The sequence below is a fragment of the Phaeoacremonium minimum genome, assembly GCF_000392275.1.
Source record: "Phaeoacremonium minimum UCRPA7 unplaced genomic scaffold PA7_03_scaffold_490, whole genome shotgun sequence".
Classification (NCBI taxonomy): Eukaryota; Fungi; Ascomycota; class Sordariomycetes; order Togniniales; family Togniniaceae; genus Phaeoacremonium; species Phaeoacremonium minimum.
The window spans coordinates 1-14,973 of NW_006921392.1; the positions used below are offsets into that span (position 1 = coordinate 1).

At 50.6% G+C, this 14,973-nt stretch overlaps 3 protein-coding genes across 3 annotated transcripts; 2 read left to right on the forward strand and 1 right to left on the reverse strand.

The window, feature by feature from the left end:
- Nucleotides 1–4,196: 4,196 nt before the first annotated feature.
- On the reverse strand, nt 4,197–6,224 carry UCRPA7_6680 (putative nucleolar complex-associated protein 3 protein; the record flags this gene model as incomplete). The annotated part of the gene is made up of 1 exon (XM_007919217.1): nt 4,197–6,224. The coding sequence occupies one exon, from the start codon at nt 6,222–6,224 to the stop codon at nt 4,197–4,199; it is 2,028 nt and encodes a 675-aa protein (XP_007917408.1).
- Nucleotides 6,225–6,513: 289 nt separating this feature from the next.
- UCRPA7_6681 (putative u3 small nucleolar rna-associated protein 10 protein) lies at nt 6,514–12,014 on the forward strand (the record flags this gene model as incomplete). Its single annotated transcript, XM_007919218.1, has 3 exons — nt 6,514–6,890; nt 6,946–11,059; nt 11,109–12,014. 3 exons carry the CDS (start codon nt 6,514–6,516, stop codon nt 12,012–12,014), a joined length of 5,397 nt encoding a protein of 1,798 aa, XP_007917409.1.
- Nucleotides 12,015–12,938: 924 nt separating this feature from the next.
- UCRPA7_6682 (putative external nadh-ubiquinone oxidoreductase mitochondrial precursor protein) lies at nt 12,939–14,444 on the forward strand (the record flags this gene model as incomplete). The annotated part of the gene is made up of 1 exon (XM_007919220.1): nt 12,939–14,444. The coding sequence occupies one exon, from the start codon at nt 12,939–12,941 to the stop codon at nt 14,442–14,444; it is 1,506 nt and encodes a 501-aa protein (XP_007917411.1).
- Nucleotides 14,445–14,973: the final 529 nt, after the last annotated feature.

The window sequence follows — 14,973 nt, forward strand, 5'->3', positions numbered from 1 at the left end:
GGCCACCAGAGACAACAAAAATTGCAGCGTAACGCTCACCAATGTAGACAAACCGATTTCGTGTCCACTGGGCCAGCCGCCTCCCGAGCCACCAGCAATCATCCAGTCGTTGTACATGGTCTCGTCCTCCCACTCTTCGGCTCTCAGCACCCGTGACCGGCTGGCCTTTTACTCGGCCGCTGTATGTGGTCGTAGTGGCCCACTCCCGGGAAAGCACACGCACTCTCGTGCTGTGTTTCAGAGTCTTCTCGCCAAGATTAGGCTAAGCTTATTTTTCTAAGACGTGTGGGGACAACAACTGCAGCCTATCCCAGCCCTGAAGAGCTGCCCTGGTCCTCCAATGCAGGCGATACGCACTGGGATGCCAGCTCTTCAGCTTGCTGATTGGCCCCCTCAGATTGTCCCAGCCATTCGTCTTTCGATCCTGTTGCTCTCCTGCTCCTACCCGTCGACAGTCCAATGGGCGTAGAGGGAGCGAGAGGAACGACGACGAGAATAGAAACAGCCTTGCTGGCCGCATCAATCTTCGCCCGGTGGGCCGTCCGTTACAATGGCCTTCTACCGAGCCTACGGGACATCGGTCGTACGTCGGTGGATACCACTCTCGGCCTCAACACTTTCCTCGGCGGCTCCGTAGCAGAAACAGATCTATGGTCGTCCAGTCCGCTGTACAGACAGGATGTCGACAGATTGGTACAGATCTCGGCGGGCCACATATGGCGACCTCATCTTGGTGATGATGGCAATCTTTCAAGTTTCAAAATTTAGATGCCTGCCAGCGGTAGTCAAGAATGTTTCAAGATGTTGATGTTGACGAGAGCGACCAATGATGGGCTAAATTCCGACGAATCACACGAACATGAGCTCCAAATCCGTGTTGCTGAATCCAGTAGTGCCTAAAAGATTGGTTCTGAAGAAGGCCTCCAAGCCGTACTGAGCGCTCCACGATGCTCTCTAAGACAATGGCATAACCATTGTCCTCGTCACAATTAGCATCAGGAATGAAATGGTTCACCGCCGATCCTATCACACTGGAAAGGTGAAACACCGAAGAAGAATAAGAGCCATCTTGTTTGAAGTAGTTGAAACACTGACATCCAAAACAAGCGGACTCAAAATCATCATCACAGTATGTGCTTCGAGCACCAATGCGCCATGCGCTGCTTGATTGCCATTGGTGTTCCTGGATCATGCAGACCCTCAATGCGGATGCAAATGCAATGGCATCACCTTCTATGCTGCACTTGGTCTGGTGTGCCAGCCATAATGCACGGCGGAGCAGAGAACCAGGTGAGCAAGCTGGCAAAAGCCCAGCGCACAGCAACGCATCTCCGAGCAGGCTCAGTATAGGGTGGCTGAAGACGATTGTTGCCCTAAGAGATGAGGAATTTGAAGCACACCATCACAATGTCATGCATCAGCCGAAACAAGCGCCCGATGTGAGCCCGCCCGTTCCGGGGCGACTTCTGGCTAGTCAGGAACATGAAACACGAACTGGCATGTCACATCTTTTTCCAGAACCTCCACAGCCAGCACGTTATGTAAGGTGACAACGGCGTTGCGGCCTCGCAAATCCATGAACAGAACCCACCACGCACAGAGCCAGGGGTCATTTTTGCTGAGTAGCACCCAGGTTGACGATCTCTGACAAGCCTGGCTCGAGCTTTGAGGGACCCTCGATGTGTTTGAGATTAAGTACGGACGCACCTAACTACTCTTCTTGTCTAGCTGCACCGAGCAGCAGCCCGCCACCACGGCAGAGCAAAAGCAGACAAGCGGGTCGGCTGGTAAAGTGCAAGGAGGAAACGAACGCACGCGCCTGCAAAGGTTCGTCCGCCTTTCCCGTCAGCTATTCCCGCTCGCATGCATTCCCAGTAGGGTTTCTGGAAGAAGGGAGTAAGTGAAGGGATTCAGCATCCGCATGACACAGGAGGTTGATGCCGCTGTCAACAAAGCTATCTCAATCTGTACATACTTCTGCCAAGAAGGCGAAGAGGCATGTTTGGCAAATGGCAGGCGGTACTAGGTTACGTTCGAGCGAAGATCAACGACTTATGGAGAAAGAGGCTCAATCGGCCCTAGGTCGGCAGGTGCACTGATCAATATCGACCATGCCATGTTCCCAATGCCTCACAGATATCATCAGCCCTTGGGAGTGCATCCTATCTTATCGTGGATGCTGCGTTTCATCTTCTACCGCCATTTCTTCCACCAAAGAGTTCCAAGACTTTCTCGGAGACTTACCCGTGTGTAACCCTCGCAAAGTTGGCTTGCGCCATATGATATGGGACCCCCTGTGCTGGCCTCTTAGCCTGCTATCCGTGGGCTTTGACTCCACCTACTATGCGGCTGCCAAAGAAGAGATTCTGAAACACTGGCATACTACGCAGCATACCCGCCCGTCCCTGCTCGTCACCTACTGGGCTCTGTGCCACAACGAAATAGGAAATTCGTCATTGACCGGTTCATTCTCAATCTCAGCAAGGAAATCCAAGGCGAGTTGCGATGCGAATTGTGGGACGAAGTAGACAGGGTGTCTACTTACGCGAGCTTGCTCAATATCCACGTTGGGGCTCTCGATCAGGAATTTTGTGAGATCACACGGCTTCCCCGGTGGCTGAACATGTTCATGATAAATCGAGATACCTCTGCCCCTTGCTTGTCGCCACAACCGGACAGAGCAAGGACAAGGCATCCCCAACGCTACACCCTCCCCGGCTTGCTCCTGCCGACCAGCCTGGTCTAGAGTGCCTGTCCTTGCTCCGAATATCAGCGAACTCTTCACCAGGGCTCAAGAAGATCGACCGCTGAAACCATAGGGTCTCGCTGGGGATTCTCCTGATTGGCACACATCTCTGGGCATGAAGGCTCAAGCCGCTCGGACATGGTCCAGCTCCAGTCAGGCGAATCCTCGGGACGTCCGCCACTTGCCTACCATGAAGAACAGTGGATAGATGATGACAGGTCTCTCTTCCGAGTGACTGGAGCGTCCTCTTCCCACCAACAGCATGACAAAAGGGTCTCCGTTGCACGTGGCAAGCAGAAGTTGCCTCCCGAATACGGCCAGGACTTCATGCGTCCCTATGCCGGTACAGGAGGCACCAGGGAGATCATCACCTAAAGCTACCAGCAGTCCACACTTGGATGCTGCCGTTCGCCCAGAGCACTCCGCCGATGTGATCCATCGGAAGATCCTTCTCCTTCTCCACCTTGCCATGACGAGGTCGACTAGGGATCAACCGTGGTAGGACGCTGCTAAATTCTCCGAAGATTCCCTCGCCTCGTCACATCTGCCTGAAGCATGATCGTGGGTCTCCGTTGGAGCAGGGCCCGGGGGCCACACTTTGCCTAAGCTATGACATGAGGCTACCCAGTTGCAAAGCTGCCCTGCTTGAGTGGGCATGTAAGCATGACGAATGCTCTTGAGTGCTTTGACGTCCCTTCTCTATGATCCCTACCAGCATGGAAGAACTCCTGTGCTGCATATCGTAACTATGGTAGCGATTTGTTGTCCGTCCTCTTGCTCTGGTTCCAAAGACGCCGTTGTTCTCATCTCCTTACCATCGTATATCTAAACATGACACTACGTAGAGACATTGCTCACTCCGAATGGGTGGGTTGTTAAACTACGTTTCTGGGCGTATTCAAACCTCCTATACGTATTACACGTTGATTTCAGTGCGTGTCAAGAAAGCTGGACTTTGCACGCAGCAATTTTGGGCTCCTTACGTTGACATGATGCAAAGCCAAAATGATCAATCCCCTTTTCTCACAGTTACTGCAAGTTCAGAGAATCCTGAACATCAACACTTAGAGGCTTAAACCCACGGTACCACTTCAACAGTACAAAACTTTGTTTTGCTGGTATAGAACTTGAAGCCTCAAGAGTTAGCTACCTAGGCCGATCAAATTTGACATACATGTACGATATCGCAATGTTCTATACCTTCGTGTCCTTCGCGAAATCACTTCACGTCATGAGCTGTTCGGGCTTGTGAATAACTAATAATGTACTATTAATCATAGAGTTTACTGGATACGGACACTACCACTCCTCTAATGGGAACCGCTGAGTAAATATTTCTATATATCAAGTGATATGAAGGAGTGCCACCTGGAATCCTTGGTTTGGTAATAAGGGGCGATGCTGAAAGCGGGAGATGATTGTCATGAGGCATTCAATTGTGATGCTCGATCTAAATGCTACCAATGCTCTTTTCTAGGATTTTGACGCCTTCCCTGACCTTGGGACAATAATGCCTTCTCAAAATTTCGCCTTCCCAGACGGTTGTGGCAAATGGATTGCTTCCTTCGACAGAATCGCTCAAAGGATTGTACGTTCCATCCCCTTTCCTCTCCTCTGTATTCCAAAGTGCCCCAATTTTCTTGCCATGTGTATGTGTCACGTCGTTGACCAGAGCTAGGACGGCCTGACATGACTTCTCTGGCATATGTAGTGCAATGGACATCAGCTGCTTGGTGAAGGCGGCCAAACGCAAGGGGGGAACGGAGCGGATATTCCATGGGGGTAGCAATACCGCAGTTAGACATCTGACCAAGAGGACGGTCATCGTCTGAATGTTGACCTTGTTCGATCTTCGCTGGGCAGCCTCCGGGCTATCTGGATCCGGAAGATGTAATGACTTCGCGCCAAGTTCCAAATCTGCATCGACAGACAAGGGAAGCAGGCTTCTGAACAGATGAGTCGTGAAGTAAGACAAATCCAGATGCAAGTCTGTACGTGCGTTGTGTGCATCCTGGCCTGCAAGGAGAGCAAATGCAGTCACAGTGCAGAGTAGTGCTTCACGGCTTGGATTCCGAACGGCGGTCAGGTTGTCATCTTCCTCGTCATCATCCGCTTCCTCAGTCTCCTCAGCATCCTCGTCGCTGTGACGGATCAAGTCCTTGAGAGCCTCTAGAAGATCGCCGAAGAAGTCTTGATTAATCAAGTGAGAGTATTTCGCGAGTCCTTCGAGGACAGCACCCATTAGATGAGGTGATCTTGCTTTTAGGATGCGAAAGTATGTGGCAAATACCAACTTCAGCGTCTCGGACTGGTTGCGATCACGTTCCTCGTAGCTGACCATGGCATCTGCTGTGGCCATATCCTTGGCGAGCGCTTTTTGCTCTTTCAACTGCTTTCGCGCCCGCTTCGTCCGAAACTCCCTTTTTTGCTTGAGCCTCTTTCCGTTCGAACCAGTGGGGTGCTGGTCCTCATCATCGTTCGTTGCCCTGCTCGATAATTCAGACAAAAGTCGGAGGTGGAGGAACGTGTTGAGAACGCTTTCGTCAACCTCATAGTCTCGAGCTTTTATCATTTTTGATAATAGCGAAACGGCCTCCATAGATGATCCTCCGTCCTCATCTTCCCGGAACAGAATCTCCAAGGCCTCCCGACATTTGACAAAGTCTTCATCAACCCGTCGATGACTGAGTTTGCCTACTAAAATTCGTAGGAGGTCACCTCTGAAGTTGAAGTGGGGAACTGCTTTCAGGAGATTGCAAGCACAAGTGATGGCAACGCTTGCTATGCTCTGTGCCATTTTGTCGCCTCTGGAGACCTTCACAAGTTTGGCCAACTCTTTGATATATGCCTGATAGCCGAAGACAAGTGCCTGCTCATAGGCGCGAACTCTGCGGACCTCTTTGGAAAGTTTCTCCCCCGAGACGTCTTCCGATTGCGGCCGTATTCTGTACATTGGAATGACATCTTTGTAGACAGCCATCTGGGTTGCAAGACATAGCTTTTTGATGGCCGGAATATTTGATTCTCCAAGTTTGGCCAAAGCCTTGAAAGCGCCGGGATTCTCCTCTGGCTCCTCGTTTAACTGCGAGCCAATCTTGGCTAATTCCTCCTGTGCCCTTAGGATCTGCTCCCGTTCTGGAATTTTCGGTTGCTCCTGGGGTTTTTCGTCCGTCTCTGGCTCGTCAACATCCTCCTCGCCGCCCTCGAGCCACTCGGCATCACTGTCTATAGAGACAACATCATCTCGAAGAGGTGCTACATGCTGAATATGACCGTCTGCTGTCTTGATCGGAAGCCTGCTGCTTTCCTTGTCCTTCTTGCCTTTTCTTGGTCGATTCTCATAGTCTTGCTCGAGATTCCAACTCGCCGCATTCTTGAAGAACGCCTTTTGGACTTTGGCCGTGGATGCATGGTCATCATCTGAGGGTGGAGGTGTTAGCTTCCGCCGCTTAGAGGGCCGAGAAGCCATTTCAACCATCACTCAAGAAAAGCTCTCGAATTTGAAGGATGAGTAGTGGTGTATGAGAGTCAAGAGTCGGAACGTGTGTGAAAATTTACTGAGTGAGGTAGGGGAGGATCTTTATCAGTAGCAATGCTGATTCGCCTATTACTTTATCGGGATCCACTAAAAAGTCGAGAAACAATTTTTGCTTCAGAAGCTGCCCCGCGAAACTCGCACACCTCCCATTGCTTCAGACTTCACCAAACGTCGTGGCCGTTCTTCACTAACACAATCGGCCAGGCGTCACGGAAGAAGGAAGGTAGCGATGGCGACTTCTCTCGCGGCGCAGTTGGCGCAGATTGCCGCCAACTCTAAAAGCACTCTCAATGTTAAGGCGCAGCGTGCAGCGCATTCGAAGTCCTTGATCTTTGAGCCTCGGATCGCCGCAGGTCAGAACTACCAGTCTGTCTGGTCTCTTTGTCACGAAGGCTTCGAGGAGTTGTGCCAGCTGGACAGCCGGTTTCTGCAGTTTGCGACTACTCTTTTCAGCGAGCAGAGTCAGGAGGAAGACCGGACCCAAATGACGGCGGCTGAAAATGCTGAGCTCGATAAAAGGATAGAATCCTTCCTGCGCTTGGCCGGCGGCCGGCTGAGGCTTATGCCAACTATCAAGGCAGTCGAGTGGTTGATTCGACGCTTCAGGTATGAGTGATAGTCTTTCTATCTCGTTAACGCTGTTCTAACTCAAGCTTTTCAGGATACACGAGTATAACACTGCGATTCTTCTAACGACATTCCTGCCGTACCATTCGATACCAGTTTTCGTTACCTTGATGTCTATCCTACCATCCAAACTACCACACGAGTACAGGTTCCTAGACCCTTACATTCGATCTCTTACCAGTCCTCCTCGGGCGACCATCGTTCATCAAGCCACACACCACTTCGAGTTTCTCTCGATCATATCCGCGTATACCCTAGAGTCCTGTCGCACCCAGCAGCATTACCAAGCTCTCATCTCTTTCTGGGGTGGCATCATGGCGGAGGCCGTCAATGGCATGGTGGATAATCTGAGGTCTGGTCGGAGGAGCATCCAACAAGACAACGATCAAACGCTGCTGCAACAAATAGCACCAATCCTGGCTGACTCCCTAGTGATGAAGAAGGTGCCGCCCTTGCAGATTGCAAGTTACATGGTGATTGCAGTACTTGCTTCAAAGGCCAAATTGGACGACGTTGCTCTTACCGCCTTTATGGACCAACTGGTTTTTGGGTGGACAAACGAGACTGTACGGCCCGGAATAGTATGCCTGTCCATTCTCGCACAATATCGATCGGCGAAACAGCTCCCCAGTAAGGTTACGAAAGCGCTGCTCAAAATCCAAGATCTGCAGCTGCTTCTGCTGGATATGTGGAAAGAACATAGGGTAGACAGGCTTGCCAACGGGTTGGTGCTGGCTTTGATCGACAGACTTACGAAGAAAGGAGACACCCGTGGCCTACCGATCATAAAGACAATCTTGGCGGAGGAAATGCTTCCCGAGAAACAAACGATCGTCATTTTCAAGATGTTGATTGTCGCTGCCCATAAGATCGACGGCGAGGTTGACCAGGAGGGAAAAGCGAGAAAACAGCTTGGCCTGGCCCTAGTTCAGCTTTCCCAATCCGCTGGACAAGGAGGCGAACTTTTCAGGAAGGTAATAGAAGATGTCGACTTTGATATCGAGGAATTGGAATTGAAATTAGGCGCTTCTATTCAGCCTAGGAAAACCCTAGAGGAAGCGCCAAAGGATGCTACGATGGAGAATGGTGTCGAGTCAACCCAGCAGGTTGAAGATCTTGAGTCTGCACTTACTCGGCTGACAACGAAAGAAAGCGCGCTGTCGACTTGTTTGTCAGCCACTGCCGATGCCGTCTTCGACGAAATTTCACAACTATTTCTCTCTATCGCATCAGAGGACTCAGATCTCAAGACATTCGACGAGGCGCCATTGCTCCACCGTGTGCCCGCGCCGTCAACTTGCTTCTATTTCACCTTTTACATGCGACTGTGGCTCGGCCCTTATCCTACGCTCGCCCGTGTTAGAGCTTTGGAGCTTGCCAAAAGCCGTGCGAAAGAGCAAGACTGCGCAAAAGTAGATTTGCAGGCACTTCTGCCTTATGCTATTGCTGCATTGAGCGATCCAGCAAAGAAAGTCCGTCGAGCAGCAGCCGACCTCATCACAGTTTTAGGAGAGCAGCAAGGCAACGCAAGATCCAAGAAACCGATCTGGGGCTCAAAGAACCTATATGATGATACCAAGGGGATGAACTGGCTAAGCGCCGAAGCTAGCCAGGTCTTTCTCCAAACAATTCTTCTACCGGCGTTAGAGGAGTCAATCTTACACGAAGACCACATGTCTGCTGTTCTGAAAAACTCACTTGACAGTTCTAAGAGGCTATCAGTTTCCGAGATGGAGTCATCAAAGAAGAATCGTACGTCACACGCTGTTCGGCTCTCTATACTGAGCTTCCTTGCTTCACACGTTATCAAGACGCCTCTTATTGTCCTGAAAGTCAGGCTATTGAAGGCTTTGAATCAAATACGAGGTGTATCCAGCACCACTAGAACAGAATTGTTACTGCCTGCTCTGCAATGGTGGTCTAATCTAAGCGTCGATGAGGCGAAGGAAGTAATAACCCGAGAGACTGCTGACGAGTCTTTACTGGACTTGAGCTCTGTTGATATCGTTGTTGCGAACGATAAAGCCGGCCTGGATTGCTTTTTTGAGATTGTTGAGGGTCCAGTAGGCGTCAATCGGGCTCAGCTTGTTCGTGCCATTTTCTCTAGGATACGGAGAATGTGGCCGTCCATGAAGGATGACGCAAAATTGTTCACAGCGCAGCGAATGCTAGACTTGTCTCAACGATCGACTGCTTCACCGGAACAAGAAGTTGCTTCGGTAGAGGCAGCAGACCTTCTAAGGAATGTAGATTTGACTACCGACATCCTACTCTACTTCTTGGAATCCTTGCAGGACACGGCGCGGATGGCAACCGAGCCACCAGCAAACAAACGCAGACGAACGAGCTCTTCAGATCACCACCGTGGCATTGACAACCAGAATTCTCAGGAGCTTAGCCACGCGCTTCGTAAAGTCACGTTTGTACTTCAGATTGTTGAAGCATCCAAACCGGCAGAACACCCCCAACTCCTTCAAGGTCTTTTCATAACGCTATCCGATCTCCAACTTTTAAGGACACTGGTTGGTTCTGAGTTGGGATATCTACAGAATCTTGTGCTCAGCAGCCTTCTCGCGATGATGCCAGCTTATAGAGACAACAGAGATCTCAAGATCGATACTTCTGTTGGCCATGGCGATGTTCTTGTCAATTGTATCCAGAAGTCATCCAGTCCTGCGGTACAGAACTCCGCTCTCTTACTTGTTGCCAGCTTGGCTAAAACAGCTCCGGATGTCGTTCTTCACAGCGTCATGCCCATCTTCACTTTCATGGGCAGTTCAGTCCTTCGACAAGGCGATGACTATTCGGCTCATGTCATCAACCAGACGATCAAGGAGGTCGTGCCTCCACTGATCGACACATTCCGCAAGGGCAGGCGAAATGTTGTTGCAAGTGCTTCGGAGCTGCTATCAAGCTTTGTAGTCGCGTATGAACACATTCCCTCTCACCGAAAACACGATTTATTCATTTCCCTAACCGAGAATCTTGGGCCGCAAGACTTTCTCTTTGCTCTGGTCGCCATGTTTGTGGATAAATATGGCACTTCAGATAATATCTTGTCCTTCTCGTCCGAGTTGATGGGTTCTTTTAGTGTCGAAACTCAGCTTCTGTCATTAGTTAAGTTCTTGGACCTTTTGGCAGACATGTTCAAGCCCAAGCCAAGTCTTTCTGCAACTCTCTTCTTCGGGAAGAATGAGGCCGAGGATACCGTGAACAAGACTGCGCTTAAGGAGCTCACCCTCCTGCCTTATATTCTTGCCAACCGCACTCTAAAGAAGGAGATTGGCGAGTTGGCTGAGCGTGACGATATGGAAGCCGCCAAAATTCGAGAGTTATATGCACAACTCTTGGAAGATCTTTTGACTTTAGCTGATATAGTCAAGTCGAACCCGTCTCTCCATAGCAAGTGTGGCGACGCCCTCTCTAACCTCTTGAATTTATTGTCGATTGGAGAATTCATCAAAGCCGTCGAGACACTTCTTGATAGACCCAAGATTAATCTCCGACATAAGGTTTTGCGAGCACTGGAAGTGCGCATCGAGAACGAAAGCATGGCCGATTCGAGGTCGAGGACTGCACTTCTAGCTTTCTTGCCGCAACTTACTGCTGTTATTCGAGATTCAGATGACATGCACTACAAGCACACGGCTGTGGGCTGTGTTGACAAGATCTCCGAGAAGTATGGCAAGAAAGATCTGGAGGCAGTGGCAGCTGCTGCTTCGACCATCGCTGGAGACCAATGTCTTGGTCAAGCAGACCAGCGCCTGCGTGTTATGGCACTTCTGTGTCTTGCTTCTTTGGTTGATGTCTTGCAAGACGGCATTGTACCGGTCTTACCTGCTGCCATTCCCAAAGCCCTCAATTACCTCCAGCAATCTATGGCTGGCCTCGATTCTGATGTCGAGATACATAATGCTTGCTACAGCTTCATGACCGCCCTGGCGCAGTATCTTCCGTATATGATTTCTGGCTCTTACCTTGATCAGCTTCTTGCAAGCTCCAATATGTCTGCGGAAGCAGGCTTGGATGATGAATGCAATGGTAACCGCCGTCAATGCCTTCGATTCTTGGCCAAACAGCTCGACGCCAAGGTGATATTCTCGGCATTGCAACAAAACTGGACCAAAGCTGTGGAGGCTGGTTACTCGGTATGTTACATTCGTCGTCATTTAATCTCTATGCTAACAATATCTAAAGGCTGTCAAAGAGTTCATTGAGATTCTCGGAGTGGCCATTGATAAGCACAGCAAGGCGGCTATCGCAAAAAACGTGACAGCTTTGTCTACTATCTTCTTGAACGCGTTCGACCTTCGCCGACAGCAGCATCTGAAGGGAGAAGTATCCACGCCAACACTGGCGGCTATTTCAGAGGTTGAAACATCGATTAACGAGACCGCCCTCAAGATGATCTATAAACTTAATGACGCAGCATTCCGGCCCATTTTTGCGCAAATCGTAGAATGGTCTTCGTCGACTCAGCCGAAGGTTGATGCCGCAGGGCTTCTCTTGAGACAACAGAGTGTATATGGCTTCCTATACACATTTTTCGACAACCTCAAGTCGATTGTGACTAGCTATACGTCGTACATTGTTGACAATGCGGCCAAGATCCTCAAGGAAACTATTCCCAAGGACGCCGAAAGCAAGGCATTGTGGAGGACAGTGTTGAGGACACTCACAAAAAGCTTTGAGCATGACCAGGATGACTTCTGGCAGGCTCCGTCTCACTTCGGTGCGATCGGACCGCTCCTTGTGGAGCAGTTCTCGCATGCCGGGCTCCTAGACCTCTCCGAAGAGCTCATCCCCGCTATTGTTGAGCTAGGGGCAGCCGCCGATTCCCAAGAGCACCAGAAAGAGCTAAATGGAGCTATCTTGAAGCGTCTCCGTTCCGAAAACGCCGCAGTCCGGCTTGCAGCGGTTCAGTGTGAGCAGGCACTGACAGACAAGCTTGGCGAGGAGTGGTTAGCCATGCTACCAGAAATGCTGCCATACATCAGCGAGTTGCAGGAAGATGACGATGAGGTTGTTGATCGGGAGACCCATCGCTGGATTGTAAAGATTGAAAGTGTCTTAGGAGAAAGCCTAGACTCCATGTTACAGTAAAGTATAGGCGACAGGGATAGTTGGCGTCGCATTCTGAGGCGTATAATGAACATTACTCATATCAAAACGTTCAGTAAGATGCTGGGTTGTTTCACAGTGACTGAGAAATCGGTGTAATACCGAAATGATAATGCCCTCGTGATCTCTAAAAATGGGCTTTATGCCTCAAGACCGGGTGAGCCGGTAATGCCAAGCGGGCAAGTAACGCCCCCCTAGAATGGCCGTAACAAGTAACACAGGGCGGGCGCATCTGATCCACCGCAATCTCAGCCTCATGACGGTCCCGATACCTTACGTGAGGTCCGCTTTACCGGGCGTGGGTACAGGCCAGTCATTTTGGCGTGGCGTACAAGAGATGCTCATTCCGGCGGATTTTCGTTGGGGCGAGTCAGATCCGTACCACACCCTGTGACGCCCGACTTACATCACTGACAAATGTCAATGATTATATTCGCGAATTGCGAAATACTGCAACTCCGCTCTGCCAAAAGGGTTTTTAATAGGACGGGGGATCGGGGTGGATCTACATAAAAAAGAGAGATGTCTATATTTTGCCTTTGCATCACAATAGGTGGTACTCCGGTGACAATGCAGTGTAAACCGCAATGGCACCGACATATTCAACGACATTCTTGGCCCGGAGTGGACTGAGCAGACCTATTAACCTCGGGAATGCATTTGTGACCTTGCAGGATGCATCATTGAGGAAGGTTCAAAGCCGTGGCTTTGCTACTGCATTACTGAAGCAGGATGATGGTGAGTTGTCTCTTCCTAGTTGCAGTTGTTACCCGGCATGTGAAGAAATAGGGGTCTAGCACGACCTCTTCACATGTGATAGCCATGAAACAAAAGCCATAAGACAGCTCCCCAAAACCCATGACTCTGTGGTTGGTAGGCGTAGATGTGAGGCCTAGATCTGCTATCATGACAATTGCAACCCCACAGTCTAAAAGGTCAATTTGGGAAGTTTTGGCTAAACTGTTAGCAGGCAAGAAGAAGGAAAGAGTCCTGATCCTCGGATCTGGCTGGGCAGGCTATGCGTTTGCTAGGACTCTCGATCCCTCGAAGTTCGAGCGCATCGTAATCTCGCCACGCTCATACTTTGTGTTCACACCGTTGTTGGCATCCACTGCAGTTGGCACTTTGGAGTTCCGCGCTGTGTTGGAGCCCATCAGAAGGCTCAAGGGTGCCAGATTCCACCAGGGGTGGGCGGATGACATCGACTTCGCGAAAAAGGTTGTCCGTGTCGAGGAGAACAAGGCGGATGATATGTCCAGTCGGACTGTCGTGCCGCCGCCACCGACAAAATCAGGAGACTCAGCATTGACCGAACCGGCACGGCTGCCGAAGGGCCCAACCATTGATGTTCCCTACGACAAGCTCGTCATTGCCGTAGGCGCATATTCTCAGACTTTTGGTATCGAAGGCGTACGGCAACACGCCCATTTCCTTCGGGACATTGGCGACGCAAGGCGCATCAGGCTCCGCGTGCTCTCGCTGTTTGAGCAATGTGCAAGCCCTGCAATGCCAGAGGCAGACAGGCGGAAACTCCTGCATTTTGCCGTCGTCGGTGGGGGCCCTACGGGCATAGAATTCGCGGCCGAGCTCCACGATCTCGTGCACGAGGACCTAGCAAAGCTCTACCCGGAGCTCATGCCGCTCGTCAGAATCACCGTGTACGACATCGCGCCCAAGGTATTGCCGATGTTCGACCAGGCGCTGGCGAATTACGCAATGGACACCTTCAGGAGGCAGGGCATCGAGCTCAAGACTGAGCATCATCTGCAGCGAATCCGACCGGACGAGGACGGCAAGGGAGGACTGAAGATGAAGATCAAAGAGTACGGCGATGAAGAGATCGGCGCTGGTATCGTTGTCTGGTCCACAGGCCTCATGCAGAACCCCTTGGTGGAAAAGCTCGTACAGAAAACACTTCCACTGCCACCACGTCAGGACGGCGAGGTGCCGAAAGGAGACACAGCTGAGTACCGGCTGGAAAAGGATCCTAAGACAGGAGGTATCATCATAGACTCACATCTTCGTGCCAGAGTCACCTCAACTACAGGGGAAACAGCGCGGATACTTCCCGACACTTTCGTCATCGGAGACTGTGCCGTTGTTAACGAAGACAAATCCTTGCCTAAAACGGCCCAAGTCGCCTCTCAAGAGGCACTGTACCTAGCCAAGGCGTTCAACAAGGGCAACCTCGACGAGAAGCCTTTCAAATTCCATAATTGGGGCACGATGACCTACCTGGGGAACTGGAGAGCCATTCACCAGAGCAATGCGGACGAGATCAAGGGACGGGCAGCGTGGATTCTGTGGCGAACGGCTTATCTGACGAAGAGTATGTCGATACGTAATAAGGTCAAGATACCTTTTTACTGGTTGGTCTCCTGGATATTCGGACGTGATGTTTCGCGCTTCTGAACGGGAGTCAGGTACAACGGGTCGTAAATTCGATCTTACTGGGACCGATAGCTGTATTTTATAGACATAGACAAGGGCAAGGATGCGTGGCATAAGATTGAATTACAGGAGTTAGATGTACATTGTTCTACCTACCTGCACATGTCTCGGGCAGCATTTCTTAGTGTAAGCTGTATAATCCCCCTCTGATATCGGTGTCGTATAGATGAAGCTCAGTAGTGATCCAGCAAGTGGCCCCACCACTTTTCCTTCTTCCTATCCTTGCTTGTTTCTTACTAGACTCGTTCTGTCTTATCCCGGGAGAAAGGCCCAGAAACGTGACGTTCCGGGGATGCCAGCGTTCCTCACAAGATATACCAATGTCTCAAGGCAGCGTACGTTCACCGACAGTATACTCCAACAATATAGGATCGACATTCAAGGATAGAGGCTGACAGACGAATGAAGATAAAAAACATATCTTGTCGAAAGGCTTCCGATGGAAAAGATGCCGTCGTCAGGTGAGACAAGAAAGGCTGTTTATAGAGCA